Source organism: Fusarium odoratissimum (genome assembly GCF_000260195.1).
Source record: "Fusarium odoratissimum NRRL 54006 unplaced genomic scaffold supercont1.4, whole genome shotgun sequence".
NCBI classification, from domain to species: Eukaryota; Fungi; Ascomycota; class Sordariomycetes; order Hypocreales; family Nectriaceae; genus Fusarium; species Fusarium odoratissimum.
In genome coordinates, this window is record NW_022158690.1 from 1,527,949 (window position 1) to 1,552,537 (window position 24,589).

The window sequence follows — 24,589 nt, forward strand, 5'->3', positions numbered from 1 at the left end:
GATCAAAGCTCAAGCTCAGGGGGTTTGGTTTACTGGGAACCAATGCTAGCTGTCCAAATAGAGCTTTGCAAACGCCCGCAGCGCAGCCATTAAAACCCCCTGTCCCAGCACATGTTCGATATCAACGGCTGAGATAACCAACCATGAGGATCATGATAGTTTTCATCTGAAACAACCAAATTTACGTTATCGTGTTTCCGAATATAATCATCCCTTATTCCTTGTCACCGCTTACATCTATCGAGATTGCATTGCTATATATGCTGCTCGGTAGAAGTTTAATTCTTGTGGTGAGTGGCAACTAAGCTCCACTGAATTTCAATCGTCGATGCAGACCCCGTTGGGGCTCCCTTGGAATCAAGCAACTCACAGGTCGGGCCAAGTCAGGGTCTTCATGTTGGTGTCGCGAAGGGAGACTAATCATATGCAGGAAGCGTGAATATGCGCAAGAAACAGCTGTCACAGTCGATCATTACTTCATCTTGTTTGGTCTCGGGCTTGGTATTCCCAACCTCATCCGTCCCAAGCTTGTGAAATTTGCGGCTCAGTCATCATAACCTAGAAGTTCAGGATAGTCTTAGGGAATCATTTACCCTAAGTTCAGGATAGACTTATGATATCCTTTAGGGAACTGGTCTATGATTCTAGTGATGCTTAGGGATTTTGCCGAATGAGATTTTTATTTATCACGCATAACAAAAAATAAGCATAGTTTATAATCGGGATCAGAAAAATAAGTGACTTGATCACGATTATCAGCCTAAACATTCTTATGATGATTAGCCTCATAGTTAACGAATATTAGGAGCATAGGTCGCCTAACAAACGTTACATCGACTCATCTGTACGAAGCATATCATAACTCAATTCCCAGTTATCTCGAAGCGAGCAAATCTCGTTTCGATCGTGCTTCTCCATAATCTTCACCCCAGTTGATCGAAGCAAATTTCCATGCACCTCGTCGGCTTCTGATGCACAGATCAGCTTACATGTCGTGCATATCCAATTGTTATCCGACTATCTTCAAGAGTTGTGCGTTGTCATGATGCTCATGATCCGACTCTGAATCATCGAAGGCACCGACGTCACTGATGCTGTACTCTATCCCTTGAGGCATTCCGTTTCGTAATTGCTCTAATCATGCTTATTTTCAACCCTGGCCTTGACTTCAATGCATCTCCACTCACTCGGCCGTTCTGAAATCGTCCGTATTTCCGTGACGCGCCATCACTGTCGATACTTGCCTGATTAGTAGTACTTGATACTGTATCCCTTTGTCGATGGTGACAGTCTAGTACACACCATAGTCAATTCTTGCGGATGCTGCCGTCCATAGCCCACTCGTGAATCAATTTAATGTCCAAAATTGTGTCTATTCTTAGTTGCACTCCACCTCTAATCAAACTAAAGTCATGTCTTTTAAGCAAGCTTAATGCTCCAATCCTCGCCAACTTTGGCTCCAACTCGGCCCACAACCGCAAAGGCTGCGCGGCTGCCCTTGGCTGCATGATATTGAACCCTGGCCGTCCATGTTCGTCCCTCAGACTCAACCTGCACCTCCTTCTGGTCCCAGGTCTTGGGCGCACCGACAATGATGATCTTGTCGACGTGCACCTTCTCCATGGCCTTCAGCCAAGGGCCAGACTTGATAGACTTGGTGTCACGTCCCTCGGCCTCAATAGAGGTCAGGGTGTTTCCACTAAGCGTAAACTTGCGGTGAATGTATTGACCTTGCTCGTAATCAAACGAGTCGCCATCATCCACATAGAGCTCACCCTCAGCTGCGCCAGACTTGGAGGCTGAGACAACAAGTGTGTAGTCATCAAATCGCATCAGAGCGCTTGATCGTCGGGGAATATCTCGTCGAGGGATGATATGACCACCTCGCAATAGAACAGGGACCTTGTCAAGGGGCGCGCTCACTGTGAGATACTTGCCCTTGCTTGTCTTTTGAACATTGTAGGTAAAGTAATCATAGTAGACCTCATCATCGGGAATCCAGATATCGACGGACTCCTTGTTCTGTTCTGTGACTGGCTTCACCAAGAGACCAGTGGAGCCGACGAAGAACTGATCCTCAAGAGCAAAACCAGCCTCCTCAGAGGGATGGGTCCAGAACATGGGTCGAATAATGGGGCTTCCGTCCTGGGCAGCATTGTAGAATGCAGTATACCAAGCAGGGAGAAGCGAGTATCGGAGTCGGATTGCGGCGGTTGCAATTGGCGTGTAATGCTCACCTAGGAGGTAAGGCTCGCGACGGCGAGCATCAATATGGGCATGAGCTCGGAAAAAGGGATACCAGATACCAGTCTGATACCAGCGGACGAGAAGATCTTTCTCGGGGTTACCAAAGAAGCCCCCGACATCAGCACCAGCAAAGGGGAAGCCGGAAATTCCTTGGTTGATGGTCATGGGAATAGATGTAGCCAAGTGTCCCCAATCAGCCTGGTTATCTCCGGTCCACATAGCACCAAGCTTTTGCGATCCGGCGTAGAAGGCTCGGGTCAGGATGAATGGCCGTCGAAGCTCGCCCTTCTCACGGTGAAGGAGAGCCTGGAACGTCGCATTCTGAAAGGTCAAGCCGTTCAGGTTATGGACATCACGGTGCTCCCATCCTCCGTGGTGAATGTTGTCCTTGGGCATAGTCACCTCGGGTCCGTTGAAGACTGAGGGTTCGCTCATATCGTTCCACATCCAAGTATTGGACATGGTTCCCTTGAACTTGTCAAACTTGAGCATAGTCTTCCACCATTCAATGGCCTTAGGGTTAAAGCAGTCGATCCAGTTGGAAGCTCCAGGCCAGCACCATCCTTCATAGAGCTTCTGCTCCTTGTCATGAACACCAAGGTCCTGAGCGACCAACTCCTCGGAAGCAGCATAGTTATCGGTTTTCTTGATATGAGGATCAAGGAGAACAACTAGTTGCCGACCATGAGCGTCGAGGTGCTCACCCATGTCGATGGGATCGGGGAACGAGTGAGGCTCCCAGGTAAAATACTTGCGATCATCTGTATACTCAAGGTCGAGCCAGATGACGTCGTATGGAATCTTGTGCTTGTCCATGTTGCGATCAACGTTTCGAACATCGTCGCTGGAGATGTAGTTCCATCGGCATTGGTGGTAGGCAATTGCAAATTCTTGAGGCATAGCAGTATAGCCAGTCAACTCGCCGTAAGTCTTGGTGAGGTCCTGGGGGGTAGGGCCAAGAAGAACAAAGACATCCAGAAGACCAGCCTCAGAGATCCAATGAGTATGAGTGCTAGTCTTACCACCAACTCCAAGGCTTAATGGGTTCGCTTGGTTCTTGGCCTTGGTAATGTCGACCCAGGTCTCGGCAACGTTGAACCAAAAAACACCAACTGATGAACCTTTGCGATGCGCCTGCATGAAGGGAATGGAGCCGTAAAGCGTCATTGGGCTATCGAGAATGTACTCGAAAACGTCGGCGTTGTACATACGATAAGGCTCGTCATAGTTGCCGTCTCCGCCACGCGTCTGCTTCAGTGATAGAGGACCAGTATGTTCAGGAATGCCAAACACATGCTCATACCCGTGAAAAGTGATGTCCAAGGCAACGCTTTCGGGTCCTCGGGGTTTGGTGTCAGTGTTTCCACCGAAGGATTCGTCCCACCATGTACTCTCATCTTCAGCGGCTTCCTCGCCTTCCTTGTTCTCAATCTTGGGTCTCCAGTGCTCCATGTTGAGCAAACCGCGGTCGTTGAACTTGACATGCGAGTTGCCATCACGTCGGAAGTCGATTTCGAAAGGCGAAAACTTGATGATGGCTTCCTGCTTGGCCTCGGGTCCGTACTTGATGTTGATCTGAGACTTATCTTGGAAAGCAAGCTGCGCCTCCTTGTCAAGATCCAAACCACCGACAAGAACCCAATCGTCCGCCTCGTCGTATCTTTCCTTTCGAACAGGGCTATCGTCTCGCAAAACCACGTCCTTGTTGCGTCGCTTCTCTTCGTCCATAGTGACTCGGGCGGCACCAGACTTGAGGAATGAAATTGTAAGGGGTAGACGGACGGTCTCTCCATGGCTATTGATGGTCTTGACAACCACGGCCTGCAATTTTCCATCCTCAAAAACTGTCGAATCGGCCGAGATCTCATATGGGGCTTTCCAGTTCGAACCTTGGGCAACAGCGTTGTCGGCATAGGCGCGATTTCGTTTGCAGAAGCCGGATTGGTCGCATTTCTTGAAGTCCTTGTCTTTCACGGCAACTGGGAAGATTGTGAGCAGAGACTTTCGTCAGTACACTCATGAAAACTTACTAGCTGACTGGAAAAGGCACGTCAAGGTGCCTAGCAGCAGCAATAGCGCCGTCCAGCGAAAGGACGACGCCGTATTCGACCTCATGATATTGAGACGGTCAGGAACCAGAGCTCAAACACGGTGAAATAAATGAACAGGAAACTGGTCAATTAAATTCAGAAAACACATAGACATAAGATATGGTCCCCTGGCCTATATCCTCTGTCCCGTCGCTGGTTGAAAGGAATGTTATTGTTGTTTATGCTGGGATAACCTCAGCTTTGATGATGTCGAAGTCAAGTCAAGCTGTCCCTAAGCTCCCCCTGTGAAACTCCATTCCGGATTGGGGTTGGTTTCAGACGCAGGGGAGTGGATACCGACATGGCGGGGCAGCTTCGATAGAAGATTAGACCCGTTAATCAAACATTTCAGTTCTCGATTTCTGAGCTCAGCTTTTGCGCTGGATGCACTGTAAGAAGCTCTTTTTGATGCAGGTATAGTTCATTTACACGCTCTGAGTTTTGTAAGTAGAGAAGTTTCGATACTCTTTAAGTTCTTTTTATATTAGCCTTGTCTTACTTTGAACTGTACTAACTCTCATAGTATCGTTCATTTGTCTTTTTCTCTAGTCCTCTCCTTACTCCTGTTCTCTTATTCAGTAACTTCTATCTGCCCTCGACAACTAATTACATCACGTGTCCGTGTGAATTCTCCGGATCTCGCACCCAAGACCCCTCAACGCCAGCTCATCATGGCTGCAGAGGAGCCCCGCCAGCAGGAAGACCCCGCCGCCAGCGGCAAGAATTGGAAGCAGCAGCAGGTACGGAGAAGTGCGGAAAATCTGGCCCCGCGATTTTTTGCTCTTCTCTTCGCCCTCCTCGCCCTTTATATCCTCTTTTCACCGCCTTCTTCAAGCCTTTCCCCTCCAGTCGATCTCTCCTCTACCTCTACTTCTTACTCTGTTCCTACATCTCAAGTCATACCAGACAAGAATATCGCCAAAATGTCCTCCTCCGAGCAGACGTAAGCTACCCCGCCATCAAGCTTCACTCCATCATGGTTGATGCTCCTGTTTGGATGGTTTGCTAACTTGATTGTAGCTTCATCGCTATCAAGCCCGACGGTGTCCAGGTAAACAAACCTCGACGGTTATACAATTGATTTGATAAGAGCTAACAAGGCTCCCGTAGCGTGGCCTCGTTGGTCCCATTATCTCTCGATTCGAGAACCGAGGGTGAGTAGTTTTGTATGTCGTTGTTGCTATAGCTATTAACTTTTTACAGCTTCAAGCTTGCTGCCATCAAGCTCGTCAGCCCCGGCAAGGAGCACCTCGAGAAGCACTGTGCGTCATTCCCAAAAGTCGTTCGATATATCAATTCGCCCTAACATCGTTATAGATGCCGATCTCGCTGGCAAGCCTTTCTTCCCCGGTCTGATTGAGTGTATGGCTCCCAAATCCAATTGATACAACCAAATCTAACTTCATGTAGACATGTCCTCTGGCCCCATCTGCGCCATGGTCTGGGAGGGCCGTGATGCTGTCAAGACTGGCCGTGGTAAGTTTCCAATCGTTTGAATATTGCTCATCATTTTCTAATTGCATATTCAGCCATCCTCGGTGCCACCAACCCCCTTGCCTCTTCCCCCGGTACCATCCGTGGTGACTACGCCATCGATGTCGGCCGCAACGTCTGCCACGGCTCCGACTCCGTCGAGAACGCCCAGAAGGAGATTGCTCTCTGGTTCAAGGAGGGTGAGGTCCTCTCCTGGAAGTCCGCCCAGTTCAACTGGGTCTACGAGAAGGCTTAAATTGTCAATGTTGTAACGCCCTGAATGACGGAATGGAAAAAGCACATACAAGTGGGATGACTTCATCTCTGTGGGTATAACAAAAATCAAGACAGAAAATCTTCTCAAAACCTTCGTGCTCGATTTCAAAGTGACTAAGGCTTGCTTGTGAATATTCCTTTGGCTCTCATGAGTACCCCTGCAAACCATGGCGTAGCCCATACACTGCCGATGATACGAACCGGCAGTAAAGCTTTAGTGATTGCGTACGCGAGAGCAACTTCAACTACCACTTTGTACCGCCCATCTCCACTATGCCAGCGCTCCACTGCGTCTTCGGATTTGGAGTCCGGATGTGTTGTAGCTGCATTTGGGGCCTCACCTTCTTCGTTCTGACCAAAACCAAACCACCCCTTGCGTGTGAAGTACCTCTCAAAGCGGCCAACTCCATCTTCGACATAGCTTCCAAAGTGGCCCGTTACGTATTCCACGGGCACATAATTTGTGTAATGAAAGAGGCCAAATAGTCCTAGCACGGGCACAATTGCTGTGATTTCGTGAAGGATCAAGAATGAAACAATGTGCGAGACTGGAGCGTTGCGTAAACCGCTAGTGTATCTTTGTAAACGTCGAGGAAGCTTAGATGTGATGCGGTCGATGCGGGAAGCTTGGGTTGATTCGGCGCGAGGATATGAGGTGTTGATGCGCGGGGGAGCGCGAGCACGGAGGCTAGGGCGCCAATTGAAAGATATCAAGTTGCGGCGCATCTTGAGATCAAGTATCCGGGCTTGGGGAAGGCGTTTTGTTGGTAGCGTTAAGTGAATCCAAAGTTTCAACAGTCGTTGTTGAATTCTATGTGGAGCTGCTGACGGCTTGATTTTGGCGCGCGCTCCGGCTACAGTTCAGGGTAACCAGCTTGCCAACAAAGCAATAAATTCGTTCGCTTATTGTTTGCTTCGCATTTGTCGATCCTAACATCTTTTGCGCGATACAAAGGCGCAAAGGTCAAAGATATTGGGCCTTACTACGGGAAACACCGTCGCGGTTTTCATGAAAAGAATCGGGCAACATTTGTTGTTGTTGTGACATTGTAAGATTTCGTGCTTCACATAAGTCTAAGTGTTGAACTGCAAAGGGAAAGATCACTATGAGAATCTCCGACAGGTATCGCCTTGAAAGTATTTGCCAAAAAGTCTACCGATACAAAGTGAAGCTAAACTCTGGATTTCTGATCTTGGGGCAATAAAACTCAGTCCAGGAATACATAGGCACAATTGAGTGAGGCCATCATGGTCCTTGTTCTTCTTCGAATAGGTACTACCATTGATGGCCTCTCTTTCCACTATGGGATACTGCACAAGCCAAACCCCAACGTCCTCAACATCCATGACGCTAAAGATCATGTGGAAATATCAAAATGCAAGTCCTGAAGGCAGGTAAGGAGTATTGACCGCGTCATTTGCACCTGTGCTCTTTCCTCCCCAGTCCAAATCGCCTGTTCGTGATGGACAGGCTCCTGCCCAAGACGCAAGACAATGACCTCAGAGGTCCCCAACAAGGTCCTCAGAATGAAGCCACTGTAGCTAAAAAAGAAGGAACTCAGTCAAAGTGCTTCCTCATGACAGAATCCAGTCGTTTAAGATTCTCCCTCGTCTGTTCTCTTCTCTTCTCCTTTTCATCCTCCTTCATACACATCTGCATCTCCTCAGTTCTCACAAATCCTTCAATTTGTTGCCTCAAATCACTCAATCAATCTCAAAAGCCTGCACTCAACTACCGGCACTACCTTCCTGAAGCAAACCCTTCATTCAAAAACATGGTCTCTGTCAAGTTGGCGGCCATTGGTGCCCTTCTGGCAACTGCCCAAGCCCAGATTCGTCACCCCAATGAGGACCTAGTTCTTGCCGATTGTGGCATTGGCGACAACAAAGCCCACCCTGGATGGTCTACTTCTCGCCAGGTGAACTGGTATCAGGACATTCAGTGGCCTGACGATGTCTCCAAGTTCCCCCCTCCACCTGACCTGGAGGTTGAAGTTCCTTACGCAGATGGAACCTACCCCTGGAATCCCAAGGGAACCACTGTCAAGCTGTCTAACGGTGTCGTCTGGACAGCTTACATCAACCCGAGAATTGCTGACGGTCAACCAGCTGGGTCTGCAGTCACCACCAAGGAAGGTGGTCAAGAACTTACCTGCTATGCCTACCGTGGTCGCCCTGTCAGCGCAGCCATCAACACGACTGTCAACGCTGATGCGGTCTGCTTGACCGCCTTTGTCTGCAACCGTGATAACCGCGCCCCTCCTCGTCCCAGTGGCATGGAAAATCCCACTTCTACCTTGGAAACATCTCCTGCCCCCCCTGCCACGACTACTTTTGTCTCACAGCCGCCAGCAACGCCTAGTCCTACAGGTGGTGAACCAAACCCTCCGGCTGACCCCAATGCTGGGAAGCTGTTTGTGTCTATTCTCCTCAGCCCTCGTTTCATCAACTGGCCAAACACCTGGCAAGCCTTCATTGAGAAGTTCTCCTGGGATCGGGACTCTGGAAAGTGTGTTACTGAGCCGGTGAAAGGGGACGGATACACCATCAACATCGACTGTGCTGGCATCCAGATCGATTCTGACTCTCATATGACGCTGATAATGATCAAAATTCTCCATGACATTGGCATGAGTAGCACTTTCTTCAACCAGAACCCGACCGTGCCAGGAAAGCGTAACTCCACGGCGGATCATTGGATGGTCATGCCTGAGTCCTTCAGTCTCCAGGCTATTGATGTTTCTCATCAGAAGACCATCGGCTATCTCGCATACAACACAACATACAACAACTTCCTCGCTGGTCCATGTTCATCTTGCCAATCTGAGCGATTCAACAAGGACTTCTTTGATCCGGCTCTGGAAGCCGTCAAGGGTACTTACCCGCTCTACAACAGCTACAACATTCAGGCCCAGTGCAGCCCCTGGATGGCATGCTGGTAAAATGGGGACTGAAGGATCTTTTTTCTGTATTAAGTGCAAAAATTTTTTTACGGCGCGTAGGTCATGTCGGTTATGAGGAATGAACAAGGGGATGATCAATTTTGGTGGTTTATATGGTATTACTTCCTTCGCTTCTCGACATGTATTTCAAAGAGTTAACTCGACTCTATGATGGGCCATAATTAAATCATTCACTACAAGCACAACCGAACTTCGGTCAAGATATTTGTGACGAACCGAATGAGGCCACTTCTCAAACTAGATGAACATCTCTCCAGGAGGACTCGCCAGTGCCAGTGATGTGCTCTCCAAACATAGCGCCATGAACATAAGCGTCACCGACAAGCTGAAAGCGGCTCTCTGAAGGGCCTGATCTTCTAAGGACCAAGGGGGCTGCACAGCCAGCGACGATCATGATTTTATCCCCGGCCTTGGCCTGAAGAGGAACTAGACATAAGTAGCCTCGAATGGTTCTCGCAATACGTCTGCTTGCAGCAAGATTGACACGTAATAAGGCTTCGAAGGGAGCGGATATCTCGGCCCAAGAAGCGAACTTGGCAGCCTTCTCTGATTCAGTGTCAACTCGAACACTGGGGTCGTGGCGTAAGCCAAGCTCAAACAATAATGGGATCATATCGCCAGATTTGGGGAGGGTATTGGTAGAGTCTCGAGTATTAGCCAGGGTCCAAAGTGGCTCCAAGGCATCGAATTGATCGTACATAGATGGGTTCTTGTGTTGATAAGCGATCAGGGCTTGGATAGTGACAAGAAGCATCCACTTAGAGAAGGACATGGCTAGATGTGATGGTGCGGGCCGCTGGGATAAGTCGCAGTCCATAATAAGAGTCCGCCAGAAAGCTTCAACTATTGGTTGGCCCGTAGGTATATAGGTTGTGCCGCAGTGAAGAAGCATCTTCATCGTATCGTTAAACTTCCCTTGAATAACATCAGACCAGCTCTCACCGAGCTCTTCGATTGTACCAAGATGAGGACTAAAGATTTTAATGTTTAGATGGAGGAGAGACCTGTCGATTGTAAAGTCTGCTTCTTCCCCCGCGGCGGCATCGAATGGAAGCATTCTGGTATAGTTGGGGCCAAGAACGGGGACGTGAACTGTCTCGAAAGAGGGGATCCAGGTTGGTAAGTCAGCTGGCACGGCACGGCTGGTGATACCGGCGAGGGATAGGAGATGTAGGGATTTTGTTTCTCTAAAGAAGCTCATGCCCAGATCTATAAGGATGTCATTGTTAGGAGATTTGTAGTCTACAATGACGTCGAGCCGAGGTCTCCCTTTCGCACGCTCCATGAAGTTTACGATTCCAAGCAGAGAGTAAACACGATCTCTGGGAATAGTCGCCTTGAAGCCGATGCTACTTAGCAATAGCTCGAGCAGCAGCTTTTTAGGATGGTCTTGGCGTATCCCAACAGAATAATCAATGCTTCTCAGAATCTCCTTGTACCGACTATTCTTGTCCTGGGCCCATTGGCGAGTAACATGAAGGCCAGCAGCGTGAACAAGAGAGAAGATTAAAGGCGCGGTTTCTGATCCGGAGCCCACAGTAAACAAACCGATAAGGGCACCGGACATGTTGATCAGCCCAGCTGTGTCGCCAACCGAATCCCATGCTGTCTCGTGATGGCCGATGAGAACTCTTGGATTGCGAGAGAGGGCAACTTCTTGAAGCATCCAGACACGTCCGAACCACGGCCTTGTGTAGATATCTCGAAGAGTCAGCCAGTCGTTCTCGGTAAGATTTGGAAGGCCATTCCTTTTTAAGAGCTCAGGATCATTCATGATATAAGCATCGCCATATGACTGAACCCTTCCCCATTCTATGATCTTAGACTCAGCGCCTTTCGCAATCTTTTGAACGAGTTCGATAGCCCTAGCTGTTTGATCTGTGGCGAGACCAAGCCATATTATTGTCTCGGCGGCTCCGTTGTATATGAGATCCATTATTGCTACTTGAGCAGAGCGCTCGGGGAGACTTCTCTGGTTGATGCAGATTCCATCGACCCAGAGGTACTGGCCTGATCTTGAGATGCGTAATTGCTTGATTGCATGGTGCAAATTTGGTAATACGGGAAATGGCCTTGCATTCAGAAGAATTGAACTTTGGTCAAAGATTGTGTTCTGTGTAACCGGACCCCAGGTGTAAGAAAGGGCGATGTATGGCGGACATTCATCGAGTTTGAAGGTATGGAGAGTGAGATTAGGTGATGAGTTGGATGCTGAATCTGACAGATGAATCAGGCGTATATGCTGATCGAAAATGCTGTCGTCGTAGCTGAACCCGAAAAGCGTCTGAGAGACGTTAAAGAGAGCCTTCAAAAGCGAGTCATATATATATTGCGATGTGGCTTCGAGAATGCTTCGGAGATGTTGAGCGTTGACGATGAGCGCTATTATGGTGGCACCAGCAGCTAGATGAAATGGCTGGATTTGAGCTAGTAACTGAGTACTGGATCTCAATCCGACCCTCATTTTGGCAGGAAGTCGCAAAGTTGACGACACATCTCCGAAAGCCTCACGGCTTTGTTGCAAGTGTTAAGATGTGAGCTGTTGAATGTGCTTAGCCGCATTTGGTGACAGCATTGGGCCAGCCTTAAAGCCGAAAAGATTAAATCCCAGAACAGGGATTGGGCAAGCGTCATCATAACTTCTATGTAGTTGGCATAGATATATCTTGTCCTGAAATGTATGAAGAAAATCGTGCAGAGATTGACGGAATTTGTAAAAGAAGAGTAGCACCATCCTTTGTACAAGCGATGATACGACCTTGTTCGCAAGTGGACTGCCTCTATAACACAGGTCTATTCGTTTTATCGTAGTGAACTGCGAAGGGCTATATAGTCGCTATCGCTCGCAAATGTGAAAGCCATCTGTCCCTGGGCCAGGTTGCTTTCTATGTCTAATCATCAAGCCCATCCGAGTAGTACTCAAACTGTTTTGGCACTGGTGCATCTTGTCCACCAGGTCCATCTGGATCAACGTCTTCGTTCTTTGCTTTTGAACCACTTTCTACCGCCGCCGGTGGTACTGGTTGTGTAGCCTGTGCAGGCGCCGACAACAAATGCCCTCTCAACAACTTGGTCATCTCCCTGGCCCACTCCCATGGCCGTTCCTTTCCTCCAGGCAAACTGTTGAAGTACTCCCAGCCCATGATTCCTCCAAACGATCCATATCGGCCCCGCAACGTTGTGAGCACCATATTGAGAGGGTTCATCGGCACATAGCCGCTTCCATTCTCAGGATTGGTGACAAGTCCTATGACGATCTTCTCTGGTGGCCAGCCCTTGCGGACCATGAGATCGTACATAAGGGGATTACTGCAATCTCCCCAGCCGCAGTAGAATTGCGTGTTGTACCAGGCGATATCACGTCCGCGCATCACTTCAAGAGCCTCGTAGTCAAAGCCGCTGAGATTCTTGGTGAAGTCAAGAAGAGACATGGCGACTGGTGCCAGAGTGATGATGAAAGCTGGCCCAAAGTCGCTGCGTAGACGGTCTATCAGCCGCACAATTCCTCCCAGGGTCATCTCCTCTTCGACATCCAGATCCAGGCCGTCCAGACCGCGCTCTCGAATCATGTCTTTCACGGGACCATAGTACCGATCAAATGTCTCTTGGTCGGCATCCAGGCGTGCATAGCTGCCCTTACAAGCACCACCCAGCATGCCCATCACCTTCACACCTGAGGCTTGCAGTACACGTAGTTCAGCCCACATAGTCTGAAAAATGGGGTGAGATGGGTGATAATCATTGAGCGTGATCTTTTGAGGATCATCGTTGATGTGAATGGCGGCGACAATGACGTGGGTTATGGCGATACCGGGTTGTGTGATGAGAGAGAGGGGTGAGATGAGATTTCCCGAGGAGTCATGATGAGTTTGGTAATATGTGATCAGCCGTGGTAAAGGGTTGGCGGAAGGGGGAAGAGGGGGCATCGTGTATTTGTTCGGTGAGGTTGTTGATGATGAGGATGAGCTGGCATTCTTGGAGCTTGTTGAAGTTGTAAGCAGGCCCGAAGCTCAGGCGGAGCTCCGCCGCTGAAGGTTTCGGTTCCAGCGGGTAGACAGCCACTAAGCTTGGCAGCTACAGGGCCTAGTCCCTCACTGTCTAGCTGAAGATCATATTTCTATCCAACAGACTTGATTTAAGCTTACTGCCTATGGATTAACTGACAATGGGTATCTCTCTTCTCAAACTAGAAGTCCTGAACTCGAGTCTGTTCCTTTTCCAAATCCTGCACCCTGACCTTCTTGCCGACACATCTTCCGGGATGCCAGATAGCAAAGAGCAAGACAGCCAATGCCACAGGAGCAAACTCCAGACAAGCAAAGAAGATCTCGTTCGAATACAAATGTCCCCCAAGGCCTTCAGCTGTCTCTGCTAGACGAAAGCAGGTTCGAAGATAAATCATGATGGTAGCCACTCCGAAAGCAACGCAGAACAAGCTGAGCTTCTTGCCGCGCGAACTAACCTCCCTTCGAGCACGGAAAAGGAATGAAGCCGTGAGGATAACGAACACACCGAGGGAGAAAACCTGGTAAGCCAAACCTCCAAGAAGAATGTTATTGGCGTCAGTTGGATCATCTCGGTTCGACTGTCTTACACCAATCAGAGCAGCACCAGTGATCTGCACAACCGTAGCAATAACATCAGAAGTGATAAAGAACCAAAGAATAAACTTTGGTGGCAAGAATGAATATCGTCTTCCAAGTCGAGGGATCAGTGCGGAGAGGATAGTGTACACGCCCGCGGCAAGGAACACAGGCGCCGTGACGATGAAGAAGTAGTTGAGGATAAAGTACAGCAGATGGTACGGATCCTTCTTGGCTGAGAGCGAGCGAGCAACGTAGCCCACGATCTCAAAGAGAAGACCGATTGGGAATGTGATAAAGTACCAGCTGCGAAAGCGGATTGTTTGAACGAGATGGACGACGAGGAAGAGGGCGAACCAGGCTGCAGCGAAAACGGCGAGAGAAAACGCGGGTGTGTAACCGTAAATGATTACAGGCGTATCCCACTCGCCGTTAGGGTTGGGAAAGTTTGGGTCGACATAGCCATTAATTGGGCGTTCTCCTGAGTCTTGTTAGTATCACACGGATATGTCCAGTGCAATTGCGAACATACCAGAGCTGCTCATGATGAGGATGAGTGAAAAGTCAAAGCTAATACTTGATAATCACGAAATATTCAGATGTAACACAACATTCTTCAGCGGTTGACGTTGGATCTTTAAATCCTACGGCGGGACCCTTCACATTCAGCTTTGATATAAGCTTCTTTAGTGTATGGAGAGACGAGCGCCAAACCCCTGGTCCTGGCGCAAAGTCATGAATCATCATTTTGAAGCTATTCCCCAGAATGGAAATGGTGACCCTGGGCCACGCACCCGTCAAAATGCCCAAGGGTCTCAATAATCGTTTAAATTGGCGAAAAACGGTCCCTGACGATTTGGTTTCCTTTTTGAGAAAGGGGATATGTCTAGAAGACTCTATGTTGTGGGAATGAAAGACGCATGTCTTGGACAGTGACATTCAGAGGGAAAGCCACTTGACATAAACGAGAAGACAATTTACGAGTAGATTGGCAGCTGATACAGTAAATTGCTCGAAGTTTTTGTTTGTTTGAGGAACAGAAACAAAGTCTGCGGTCTTCTCAGATGAAATATTCCATTAAGATTAGGCATCTTGCCATGTAGAAGGGCCCTTCAGATTTGTTGAACCTCAAGGGAGCCTCACATGAAAGGCCTAGTAGTCTTCTGCACAGACACTAAGAAATTAATCAACCGCTGTCAATTCTTGGCATTGTGTCATTGACATTGGATCCATAGCTGTCAAAGGCTGGACTACTTAAGCGACCGTTGCCGAAAAGACGAATCACAAGCATTCCTTTAGACGACAACCTCAACTTTGAGGATGCTGAACAATGCTTTCTGATTGTGGGTTGAAGACCCTCTATCAACCGAGATCCGAGTTGAGTCTAATCTCCCCTGTATCTATCCCGAATACTTCGCCAGTCTATGACCCTTTGACCAAATCATCACCCATGACCTCCTCGAAAATACCCTTTCTAACCTTCTGTAACTCCGTACGGGCTTCATCCATCTCTTCACCCTTCCTCTTGAGCTCTTTACTCAAATAATACTTCCTCTCTTTCGCCTGACTCAAACAGTTGTTCAAAGCCGCTGTGCATCGCGCTACCTCCTGTCGACCACCAGTGATATCTACCTTTCCCCAGACATCGCCCAGGTTAGACGTGACCTCCATAGTGCGGGGATTGGCCTCAGGTGGCAGCTCAATCACATCCGCACCGAGCTGTACTAGCTGATCAACCGTTATCTTACTCTGTTGAACAAGTTCCCTGCCCTTGTTTAGAGCTCGAAGATGATTCATGTCTCCGGATTGTAGAGCCTTATCGACCTGTTGTAGTCCAGCTGTCATTGTCGCTGTTGCTTGCTCGAGCAGACCTAATGCTTTTTGATGTAGTTCGAAGGCCGTCTTTGTAGCGACATAAGCAGATAGTGCATTATTACTCTGCCATTCCTTTGCGTCCTCTTCCGGAAATTCTGGCGTTGGACCTGAAAAGATATCATCATAAATATCGTCGAGCTGTTTCTGAAGATCGAGGTAACCCTGCATGCTCTGGTCGAGTTCGTTCTTTTTCCGAAGCTCTTCATCCAGCTTAGCCTTGACGCTCGAATTGTGCTCTGATGCCAGATGCGCCTGTTGAAGTGTGTTGTGGTAATTTTGCTCTTCCCTCTCAGCCTGACCTGTAAATGAGTTCTCTTTACCGCTGGCTTTGTAAAGAAACTTCATTACATGGCCATCGCGGTATTTCTTATGCGACTCAAGATCAGCTAAACGCTTGCGATCTAATCCATCGAGTTCTCGGTTAGATTCTGATAATTGTGACTCGAGGTCTGAGACGATCTTTTGTTGTAGAGAAAGATCAGTGCGAATATGTTTCGTTTGTTCTAGCAGGCTTAACAACTCTGCTGTCCTTGGGAAGGCTGCTTTTATTGCGTCTTTGATGTCCGGCATTTGGATGTGAGAATTGAATGAAGGTGGTGGGTTGGGTTCCATGACTGCAGCCATGATTGAGTTGGAGAAGACTCTTTGAAACGTGAATGCACTCTCAGGCTGAGACTCATCAGATGACAATGAAATCAGATGATGCCTAAATGAACCAACAAGGCGTTTATAGCGGCAGGGCAAGAGATGCACTCGAGATACAAGTTGAAAGTATAAAAGTTTGCTTGGATCCAAGTTACTTATATTTTGCTTCGTACAAGATAATTACAATAACCGCCTCAAGCAGAGGAGATAGGCCTTCATAAACCGCGCAGAACAAGGCAAGACATGAGTCGAACGCTGCAGGAGGATTCACTATCACGACCCAAAATATATGCAATAAAAAGGCAGAACTGTGAAGCCTGTTCGCCCCAAATTATTACTGCAACCAATCATATTGCACCTTCTAGAAAAAACGACAAGCAAGAGAATTTTCGCGTGGCCTTATGCAGCAGGTAAGCCAGCGATCAAAGCCTGGGATTATTCCATGCAGCTCTCTCATCTGCGGCATGACATCAGTGTACAATTATCGGGCGATTTAGGATGAACCAGGGTGTTGCATTCATGCCAAGCTACGCGGCCCTGAGGAGTTTTTCCGGGTGACAACCTCGAATCTCCGAACTACAGTAGACTACTATTTGTTCCTCTTTCGATGCAGTCATGATAATCTCCATTATCGGGGTATAATGCGCGGCAATAGCGGCTCTCGGATGAAACTGGAGAGTTGGCTTGGCGCAGGTTGGGCTGGGGACATCGTCCTCCTCACTCTCCTTCTCTATCATCCATAAAGCGACTGTACTCCCAGCGAGGATCTCATTCTCATGCGAATTCGTGTCGCTGGACTCGAATTTCCTTGGTGTTAGAGACGAGCCGAGAGTGGTGCTGATGATAGAAGTCTCAAGCTGGCCAGACCGGGTTGAAGATGTGGTTGGATAAAATATGTTGTGCGATCGTTATGTTGGACATTATGTAAAATAAATGTTGTTCTCGCGGAACGCCAAAAGAAGTCGTAAGAAGTCGTTTTCGTCACACTTGGCTGATCGTGCTTCAGAGAGTTCAGTCTTCTCAAGGACATGCTCAATCTTGCTCCGGATGAAGCTCTTGAGAGTGGCCTTGCTAACGGGAATTCCGCATACAGACTGGTGAGCGTCTATTGTGTCTTCGCTGTCACGGAAGAACTGCAAGTCTTGCTCGCTGACTTTTTCGGGATCCATAGCCGCCCAAGTGATCCAGTTTCGCTGGCAGAGCTCCTCCGAATCAATGAAGCTCGCTCGTAGAGTCTTGTTCTTCCTCGAGAAACAGATACGTAACATGCCGTCTAGCTCCTGTATGTTGGCGGCAGGCACTTCTGGTCGTGGCTCAAGTCTCACGACAACGGATTCGACTTCGGGTGGCGGCGAGAAGTTGTTCTTGCCGACCTTGGCAATCAGGGCGACTTTGGAGGTGAATTGTGTGTTGACTGAAAGGCGAGAGTATAAGGAATCGCCAGGTCGAGCGCATAACCGTAGCCCAAATTCTCGTTGGACCATAAGAATGCTGACGCGTGGAGGCCGAGGCAGAGAGATGAGCTTGGAGATGATGATGGACGAAATCTGGTACGGGGTATTGCTAATGCAAACATCGAAGGGTGGGAGTGCTTCCGGGAGATCCAATTTGGCGAAATCACCCATGATAATTTCCAACTTTTGCTGCTCGGGCTTGCCTTGGACTCTTTTTGTTAACTCGGCTCCCATGCGTATGTCGAGCTCTACGGCCTTGACCGCTTTGGCTTGTTCTAGAATGCGTGTGGTGAGGACGCCGGTTCCAGGACCGATCTCGAGGACGGTGTCGGTGGGTTTGAGGTTTGCCTTTGCGACAATCATATCGGCGATGCCAGGGTTCTTCAAGATGTGCTGGCCAATATTCGTGTTGTATTTGAAGATTGACTTGCGAGCTTCAGGCTTATCGTATGGCCCCTTGCGGGCACCACCGCGCCTGCTATCTGACGATTTCGGCATTGCGTTCTTGACTGTGAGTGAGACGGCAGGGTTTTCCTCTTTTTTTTTTCTGGTGGTGTACTGAAGCATCTCGTAGGGTGGGGCACCCCGCGATTATCTTTTTAGTGGGTCATGATGTGCGGAATAACCACTACTCCGCATGCTTGCGATGCACATGGAGTTATCAATATCTCTACAAGATAGCATATCACCTTGTCTATATCGAAGAGACAAAGCATTGTTAGAAAGTATTTGGCTTACATCTTGAACTTGAATCCAGGTATATAGATAAGGACGTAAAGTCTGGCTCTAATCACCTGTCTGGTATCACCCATGGTTGGACAAGAAACTCAGTCATGAACTCCGTGCTAGAGATTGAACACAATCGAAATCCTGGTATGTCTGGTTAGCCGCCATAAACAATCAAAAGAACAAGTGATCGACAGTGGCCTTCCTAGGTTGTAAGGCTGTTGCTCGTTGGTGATCTTTGAGTCAAGATGCCTGTGACGACTTTTCCGTGATTTGCCGACCCTTTGCCGCCAACGGAGCTTCCCTGCTTTGGTAGCTCCATCTTCAAACCTATAGTGCAACTTGTAGTATGAGGTAGAACCTCGCATCGCCAATCATTTCTCAAAGCAAATGGCTTCACCGAGAGCCCGTCTGCCTCGTGCAGGCAAACTCGGGGTTTTGATACCGAGATCAAAGCCTCACGGTGTCTCGATATGTCCATTCTGCTGCATTACGTCAAGGCCACGAATACGACCTCGTCGCGCTATCCTCGGAAAACGTTTCTACACTGTGTCGACGAATCCTCGTGCCGAGCTTGAACAACATCTTCTCGATATTCAGAAACTCGCACCGTCTTTGGTGAATCTTTCAAGATTGCAATTGGCACTACAGGGTCTGCGGCAAATACCTGGTCAGGAAGCTGTGAGGGTTGCGATCTTGGGACTGGCACCTGGTTCGAACGCGGGACAGACTGCGAAAAATGTTCTGAGGGTTTTAGTAACGGATCCGCTGCAGGATGAGCAAGAATGGGAGCGCCAATTGAAGGATCATGACCCAAAGAACCCCCTCGTTGTTCGAATCCGGTCCACTGCAGAGCAGCAGAGTACCTTAACAGTCACCAGAACGAGTCTTTTGAGTGAGGTCAATGTATCCTCGGCGGAATGGAATAACCTCAACTTGGAGCTACTATTCATGGAGACGCATCTTCCCGAGTTCGCCAGAGATGAGCAAACACGGGCTATCGAGGTCGAAGAGTCTGTTCTGGTGCCCAAGGTCGGCATTCCATCGGCTGAAGATCGAGTAACACCAGTTACTACACCTGTGCACAGGGCGATTCTTGTCGGTGATGGGTTTGAAGGAGCTGTCAATGTCACATCGGTACCAGTTGCCAAGGAAGAGGAGTCTGTGCTAAAAGTGGTTGATTTGAGAGGTGTTGACTCGAAGCAGCTCGATACACCCTTTGCGCTTGTTGATACATCACTTGCCGAGAGGGGAGTGTCACTCTTTCGTCAGAGTTCCAGCAATGCCATTGAGTATGAGCGGCTTTGGTTCAACAGTAACTTCCCTGCCTTAACAACATGGCTTAAGTCAGGAATCAGCTCCCCCGATGGCACCACGAAACCCGCAGTGCGAGGGCTCATTACTTCTCTGTTGAACAACGTTTTGGCGCGATGCGAGGAGGAATATCGTCGTGAAATCAGGGAGACTTACCAGGCTGCTCCCACTCTGAACGGCCAGGAGCCAGACTTCTCCCCTGTACTGATTCAAGCAGCTGGTGCATGGTCACAGCAAGCTCATGCAGAGTTACAAGACGAGCTTGACTTGGCGTTCACAGGCCGAAGATGGCGAAAGCTAGGATGGTGGCAACTATTCTGGAGGGTTGATGATGTTGCCATGCTCACAAACGATATGCTCAACCAGCGGTTCCTACCAACAGCAGAGCGAGAGCTTGTTTATTTAACCGGGAAGATCGCACAAGCTGCAAATGCGGACCAAAGTTATCCTCAACCACACTCTGTGAACGATAGCGACGCAAACATTGAGCTGAAGCGGCTTGGCCCAAGAGAGTTGGAACCATTGGCACCAGTGAACAACCGACCGGCACTACCAAAATGGCCCGGTCATATTGCCTTTACCCGAAGGTATCTCCAAAACGAGACTGTCCCTGCGCTACAAGCTCTCGCACAACGCTTGGTTGTGCAGTCGTTAGGGACATCTGGACTTACAACATCCCTCGCCGCTCTTCTCTATATCTCTTCCTTCTCCTCGACAGTATACGAAGCCGGTGCTGTAGCAGCACTAGGTATAGTCTGGAGTTGCAGCCGGTTACAGAAGAAATGGGATGCAGCGCGAACATTCTGGGAGGGCGAAGTGCGAGAAGAAGGCCGTAAGGCTCTCCGAGGCGTCGAGGACAGTGTTGCAGAGGTTCTCAGCCACGAGAAGCAGCAGGAAAAGCCAGTTGTAGACCAAAAAGGTGATGAGATTAACGAGGTTCGCGAGCTGGTGGTCAAGGCCCAGGAAGCTCTTGGACGAATGAAATAAAAGGGGAACCTGTACAATATGGACTGAAAAGCATTGGACTTAGAAGGTGACGAGATACCAGGCGTAAGACACGCCTTCATTTTTGTAATCTAGTCAATCTCAAAATACCACCCTCTACTGTGAGGTCTTGCAAGCCTCACAAGGCATATCCCCCTTCTAGACTGGTATCAACCTAAGCCTGTTCCACTCATTTTCCCAAAATCGAGGCATGCCCATTGTAAAAATCCAAGCCCGAACGCCAAAAACTCGCATATTTCTATTATGTCTTGTTTATCGTCCTCCTCGTCCGCCTGCGCGCGCTCGGCTGACCGTTGCGCGACCTCTGGCAAGACCGACACCACGACCACGTACGTTACGGCTGCGGAACATAGGGGCGTTGCGAAGCATGTCGGGAACGATGAAGAAGCGTACGTGTGAGCCTCGGATGTAAACTTGGTCGAGATGGGAAACGCGGCCGTCGCGAGCGGTGACGGTGATGTCCTTCAGTTGAACGTTCATGTTGTCCTCAGCTGCGATGTGTCAGCAAAAATTCAAGCTTTCAAGACAATTGAAAAGAAAGGATAGCAAGAGAGGGGGCGTACCGTCGAGAAGCTTGCCACGGTAAGTCTGACCGGAAGTGATTTCGAGCGTCACAATATGGCCCTATGAGGCAAAGTTAGCTTGATAGCTCAATCAGGAGTGCCATCTAAAGGAGTACGGACCTGCGCCTCATTCAGGAGCTTAATAGGAATACCGATTGTGGAAGTCATGTTTGTGGTTGGGTGTGATTTTCGTGTTGTCGCGTGTACACAAGGCCGAGGCTGAGCTGGAGCTTGGTATATCGTGAAAATTGGCGAGGCTTGGTGGTGAGGGATGTTGGAGAAGTGGAGAAGAGTTGATCCGAGCCCGCAAGAGTTTGGTTTGACACTGTGTAAAGTACGTGACCTGGGCAGGAAAAGCACAGTGCCTGTATTTCACAGTTTCTGAGAGTATTACATGCTTTTTCCATGCAAATGAGATTCGACATGATCGCTGAAACATACTACTATTTCCCTAATTAACGCCATAAACTTGAAATGCCGTCCAGATAACATAAGAATGCCACACGGGATTATAGAGTGTCTAACCACTTGTTCACTTTCGCCTTATTGCTGACTTGCTTCCTCTTATCCACATCCAACTTCTTTCCATGCTTCTTCTTCTCCTTCTGTTTCTTTGATGTAGTTGATTTCCGCTTTGGTGCATTGGAGTTCGATATCACTACGACAGTTTCTGTAGTGTCTGCTTCTGCTTGCAGCGCTCCGCTCATCAACATGCTATCCTCGGTCGTCTTTGTTGAAACGACAAGTTGATCATTCTGCGGACCGTACACTTCTTGTGTAGAGACTGGAGGATCACTGGTTGTTGGTGTTGTCACGGTAGAGCAAGTTGATAGCTCTGGAGCTTGACTGGACCCTTGACTGGTCGCCTCATTGACACTCATGGATTGGTAATGAATGTATCCGCCTTGAACATTCGGCACAATCGAATTTCTCCCAGTTGGCGGTATTGATGAGATGTCCTCGAATGAGATATATCGAGCTCGATAGTAGTACAGTCCCGAGTTGTGGAGAGCCCATTCCGACCACCGAGATCGCCCGGGCAATGGCTCAATGGCTTTCGATGCAGGAGTTGAAGGTTGGGACTCATGCGCAGTGTGTCTTTTGTTCACCATATTCGTGATGCGGCGGTCGCTTAGCACTCCAGAACGGAAATAAATGCATGAGAACACGGGTACGTTAAAGAGATATAATCCAGGGATATCCCTCCAAGCAAAGGACAGCTGCGTCGGGTCGCAAACTCGAGGTTCGCAGATAATCCTAACGCATTTCCTCACCCGACAGCCTCACTCTTCTCGCTGGGTGCCGAAAGGAAGCCTGCATGCAGGAGACACACAAAAAGCGACCTCTCGTGTTTCCAGGAACCCGTGGGTCGTCGAGGTATGGTGAATGAGTCCCTGATTGGGTAAGAGATGAGCAAATTATTCATATAGTTGGCTGAGAATCGTAAAGGCGTGTTTTGTGAAAGCTATGAGCGTTGAACAGGTGTCACTGCATCTCCCAATTGAACAGCTGCGCTTTGACTAATCCTGCGAGGTACCTGATCTGGCAAGTCGAGCATGGATGGCCTCAGTCAAGTCCGCCTTGTCAGCTGCCTGTCGCGTGCGGCGGAATTTCGAACCAGAATGGACGCATGAAGTAATAATATCGTCCTTGCGAATAGGAGTTTTGTAATTGAGGTAACGGACATCACAATGATAACAATCACAATGCTGACTGAAGGCACAGCCATCGATTGGACTGCAGCAGACTGGTTTGGAGAAATTGATACGTTGAACTCACAACCGCTTATCAGCGATTCTCTTATTATTGCTTCTCTGCAGTCTCCTCGACCACTCCCTCTTTCTGGGTATCGTTCTCCTGCTTCTGTTTCTTCTTTGCTGCCAGCTTCTCCCTTGTTTGTTGCTTGCGAGCCTGCCTGTTGAGGCTCCCAATCACTCCACCCTCTTTTCCGCATGGCCACTTCGCCTCAGCTGCTGCTTCGTCTTCCTCGGTCCACTCTCGAGGCAGAACAGCGAAGGTGAGATATGACGTGTGAGTCTTGAGATCGTTCTCAGGTCTATGGTAGAGATTGCCATGCATCCATGGTTTGCTATCTTCAGCAGCCTTTCCATTGGCGTCGGTCTTGGGTGAATTTGAGGTAGGGGTATCTACATCCATTGCTGATGAGTCGTCGTCACCGTTCGTTGACTTGAAATGCACCTTATGGAATTCTTTCGTCTTTCGATTGATCTCCTTGAGCCTTTGCATGGCCTCCTTCACATTGGCTGGTGTTTGGACATTGCCCCTTTCCGCAGGAAGATTTGCTCCAACTCGCTCACGAATAGTGTTGATCCGTCGAGCTGAGATTTCCACCATGTCAATGTCCTTCCAGCCAAGAAGCCGAAGCTCCTCAATTGTTCTTGTGACTTGCTCAATACAAGGAGAGAAGGTACAAATATGGACACTTCTTTTGGGGTCCAGAGGTGAGACCCATTCAGGGGTGTCGGCATTCTCGCTTTCCTTCTTTAGCTTATCGGGCTTCTGTCTTGAAAGGTGATGAAGCGCTTCCCAAGGCGCAGGGAGATCAAGAAAGACTGATGTTGCTTGGGGAGACTTTCCGTCCACATTGAATCCTTCTCCATACACATCGCGATGTGTCAATTGCACGACACCATCTAGCTTATGCTCGTGAATTTCTTCTTGCATCTTAATATATCGAGGCTCGTGGTATTCAAAACTGAAAACCTTTCCCTTCTTATCGTTCTCGTCCTTGGGGTAGCCACTGTACACAGCACGCGCAGAGGCATGTGTAAAGCTTCCACTGCCGGCTCCAGCTTCAATGATTCGAGTACCGGGAACTGCTCGTATTCTTTGAAGGATGTAGCTATAATCGGGAGTATACACGACTTGAGTTCGATGAGGCAGACTGCTTGTCCAGAGCTCGGGAGTCGGTCGAAGGATATGGATAAAACCACTTGCAGCTGCGACAGCCTTTTTGGCAGGCTTAGACGTCACATCTGCGACATCATCGTCTGGGCCAGTCGTTGTCGGTGTGTCATCATCTGTCGCTTCGCGGCGGCGCTTTCGCCCTCTTGAGCCAGTGTCGACATTTGATGCACGAACTTGGGATCCCCAAGGAATACCAAGAAGTGTCGAGTGAGGAAAAGATCCGAATCGCGTGTTTAAAGTTGCACCTTCGAGGTATCCATCGACTGCGCCAGTCGACTGTTCCAGTGTAATCGGCTGAAGGTTATCTCTGGAAAGAAGAACAATTGCCAAGTCGCCAGTGGAAGTCGTAGTTCCTGGCTCCAGGAAAGGAGATGGTTGAACCATTGATGCGACTGCAAGCACAGGCGTGTCTTAAGAACCGAGTTGGTATAAGGTAGGTAAAGCTTA

At 48.9% G+C, this 24,589-nt stretch overlaps 13 protein-coding genes across 13 annotated transcripts; 3 read left to right on the forward strand and 10 right to left on the reverse strand.

Annotated features, from left to right (window-relative positions):
- Positions 1-1,112: 1,112 nt before the first annotated feature.
- Positions 1,113-4,589, reverse strand: FOIG_03687 (alpha 1,3-glucosidase). The gene is made up of 2 exons (XM_031201686.1): positions 4,278-4,589; positions 1,113-4,226 (listed from the first exon to the last, which is right to left on the reverse strand). The coding sequence occupies exons 1-2, from the start codon at positions 4,360-4,362 to the stop codon at positions 1,420-1,422; spliced, it is 2,892 nt and encodes a 963-aa protein (XP_031069210.1). The 5' UTR covers positions 4,363-4,589; the 3' UTR covers positions 1,113-1,419.
- A 115-nt stretch (positions 4,590-4,704) lies between these two features.
- FOIG_03688 (nucleoside-diphosphate kinase) lies at positions 4,705-6,887 on the forward strand. The gene is made up of 8 exons (XM_031201687.1): positions 4,705-4,780; positions 4,861-5,280; positions 5,358-5,388; positions 5,448-5,491; positions 5,541-5,599; positions 5,655-5,699; positions 5,748-5,813; positions 5,867-6,887. Exons 2-8 carry the CDS (start codon positions 5,009-5,011, stop codon positions 6,064-6,066), a joined length of 717 nt encoding a protein of 238 aa, XP_031069211.1. The 5' UTR covers positions 4,705-4,780; positions 4,861-5,008; the 3' UTR covers positions 6,067-6,887.
- On the reverse strand, positions 5,456-6,961 carry FOIG_03689 (uncharacterized protein). Its single transcript, XM_031201688.1, has 2 exons — positions 6,116-6,961; positions 5,456-6,061 (listed from the first exon to the last, which is right to left on the reverse strand). Exon 1 carries the CDS (start codon positions 6,810-6,812, stop codon positions 6,201-6,203), a length of 612 nt encoding a protein of 203 aa, XP_031069212.1. The 5' UTR covers positions 6,813-6,961; the 3' UTR covers positions 5,456-6,061; positions 6,116-6,200.
- A 654-nt stretch (positions 6,962-7,615) lies between these two features.
- Positions 7,616-10,385, forward strand: FOIG_03690 (uncharacterized protein). Its single transcript, XM_031201689.1, has one exon. The coding sequence runs from the start codon at positions 7,664-7,666 to the stop codon at positions 9,026-9,028; it is 1,365 nt and encodes a 454-aa protein (XP_031069213.1). The 5' UTR covers positions 7,616-7,663; the 3' UTR covers positions 9,029-10,385.
- On the reverse strand, positions 9,282-11,513 carry FOIG_03691 (uncharacterized protein; the record flags this gene model as incomplete). The annotated part of the gene is made up of 1 exon (XM_031201690.1): positions 9,282-11,513. The coding sequence occupies one exon, from the start codon at positions 11,511-11,513 to the stop codon at positions 9,282-9,284; it is 2,232 nt and encodes a 743-aa protein (XP_031069214.1).
- Positions 11,514-11,794: 281 nt separating this feature from the next.
- FOIG_03692 (chitinase) lies at positions 11,795-13,037 on the reverse strand. Its single transcript, XM_031201691.1, has one exon. It carries the CDS (start codon positions 12,973-12,975, stop codon positions 11,941-11,943), a length of 1,035 nt encoding a protein of 344 aa, XP_031069215.1. The 5' UTR covers positions 12,976-13,037; the 3' UTR covers positions 11,795-11,940.
- A 124-nt stretch (positions 13,038-13,161) lies between these two features.
- Positions 13,162-14,261, reverse strand: FOIG_03693 (uncharacterized protein). The gene is made up of 2 exons (XM_031201692.1): positions 14,165-14,261; positions 13,162-14,113 (listed from the first exon to the last, which is right to left on the reverse strand). Exons 1-2 carry the CDS (start codon positions 14,175-14,177, stop codon positions 13,236-13,238), a joined length of 891 nt encoding a protein of 296 aa, XP_031069216.1. The 5' UTR covers positions 14,178-14,261; the 3' UTR covers positions 13,162-13,235.
- Positions 14,262-14,688: 427 nt separating this feature from the next.
- Positions 14,689-16,398, reverse strand: FOIG_03694 (uncharacterized protein). The gene has a single exon (XM_031201693.1). It carries the CDS (start codon positions 16,129-16,131, stop codon positions 15,055-15,057), a length of 1,077 nt encoding a protein of 358 aa, XP_031069217.1. The 5' UTR covers positions 16,132-16,398; the 3' UTR covers positions 14,689-15,054.
- An 85-nt stretch (positions 16,399-16,483) lies between these two features.
- On the reverse strand, positions 16,484-18,201 carry FOIG_03695 (16S rRNA (-N6/-N6)-dimethyltransferase). The gene has a single exon (XM_031201694.1). The coding sequence runs from the start codon at positions 18,171-18,173 to the stop codon at positions 17,073-17,075; it is 1,101 nt and encodes a 366-aa protein (XP_031069218.1). The 5' UTR covers positions 18,174-18,201; the 3' UTR covers positions 16,484-17,072.
- Positions 18,202-18,583: 382 nt separating this feature from the next.
- On the forward strand, positions 18,584-20,822 carry FOIG_03696 (uncharacterized protein). Its single transcript, XM_031201695.1, has one exon. The coding sequence runs from the start codon at positions 18,723-18,725 to the stop codon at positions 20,631-20,633; it is 1,911 nt and encodes a 636-aa protein (XP_031069219.1). The 5' UTR covers positions 18,584-18,722; the 3' UTR covers positions 20,634-20,822.
- Positions 20,823-20,903: 81 nt separating this feature from the next.
- On the reverse strand, positions 20,904-21,382 carry FOIG_03697 (small nuclear ribonucleoprotein D3; the record flags this gene model as incomplete). The annotated part of the gene is made up of 3 exons (XM_031201696.1): positions 20,904-21,142; positions 21,215-21,275; positions 21,335-21,382. 3 exons carry the CDS (start codon positions 21,380-21,382, stop codon positions 20,904-20,906), a joined length of 348 nt encoding a protein of 115 aa, XP_031069220.1.
- Positions 21,383-21,723: 341 nt separating this feature from the next.
- Positions 21,724-22,326, reverse strand: FOIG_03698 (small nuclear ribonucleoprotein D3; the record flags this gene model as incomplete). Its single annotated transcript, XM_031201697.1, has 1 exon — positions 21,724-22,326. The coding sequence occupies one exon, from the start codon at positions 22,324-22,326 to the stop codon at positions 21,724-21,726; it is 603 nt and encodes a 200-aa protein (XP_031069221.1).
- Positions 22,327-23,017: 691 nt separating this feature from the next.
- FOIG_03699 (tRNA (adenine57-N1/adenine58-N1)-methyltransferase) lies at positions 23,018-24,526 on the reverse strand (the record flags this gene model as incomplete). The annotated part of the gene is made up of 1 exon (XM_031201698.1): positions 23,018-24,526. One exon carries the CDS (start codon positions 24,524-24,526, stop codon positions 23,018-23,020), a length of 1,509 nt encoding a protein of 502 aa, XP_031069222.1.
- Positions 24,527-24,589: the final 63 nt, after the last annotated feature.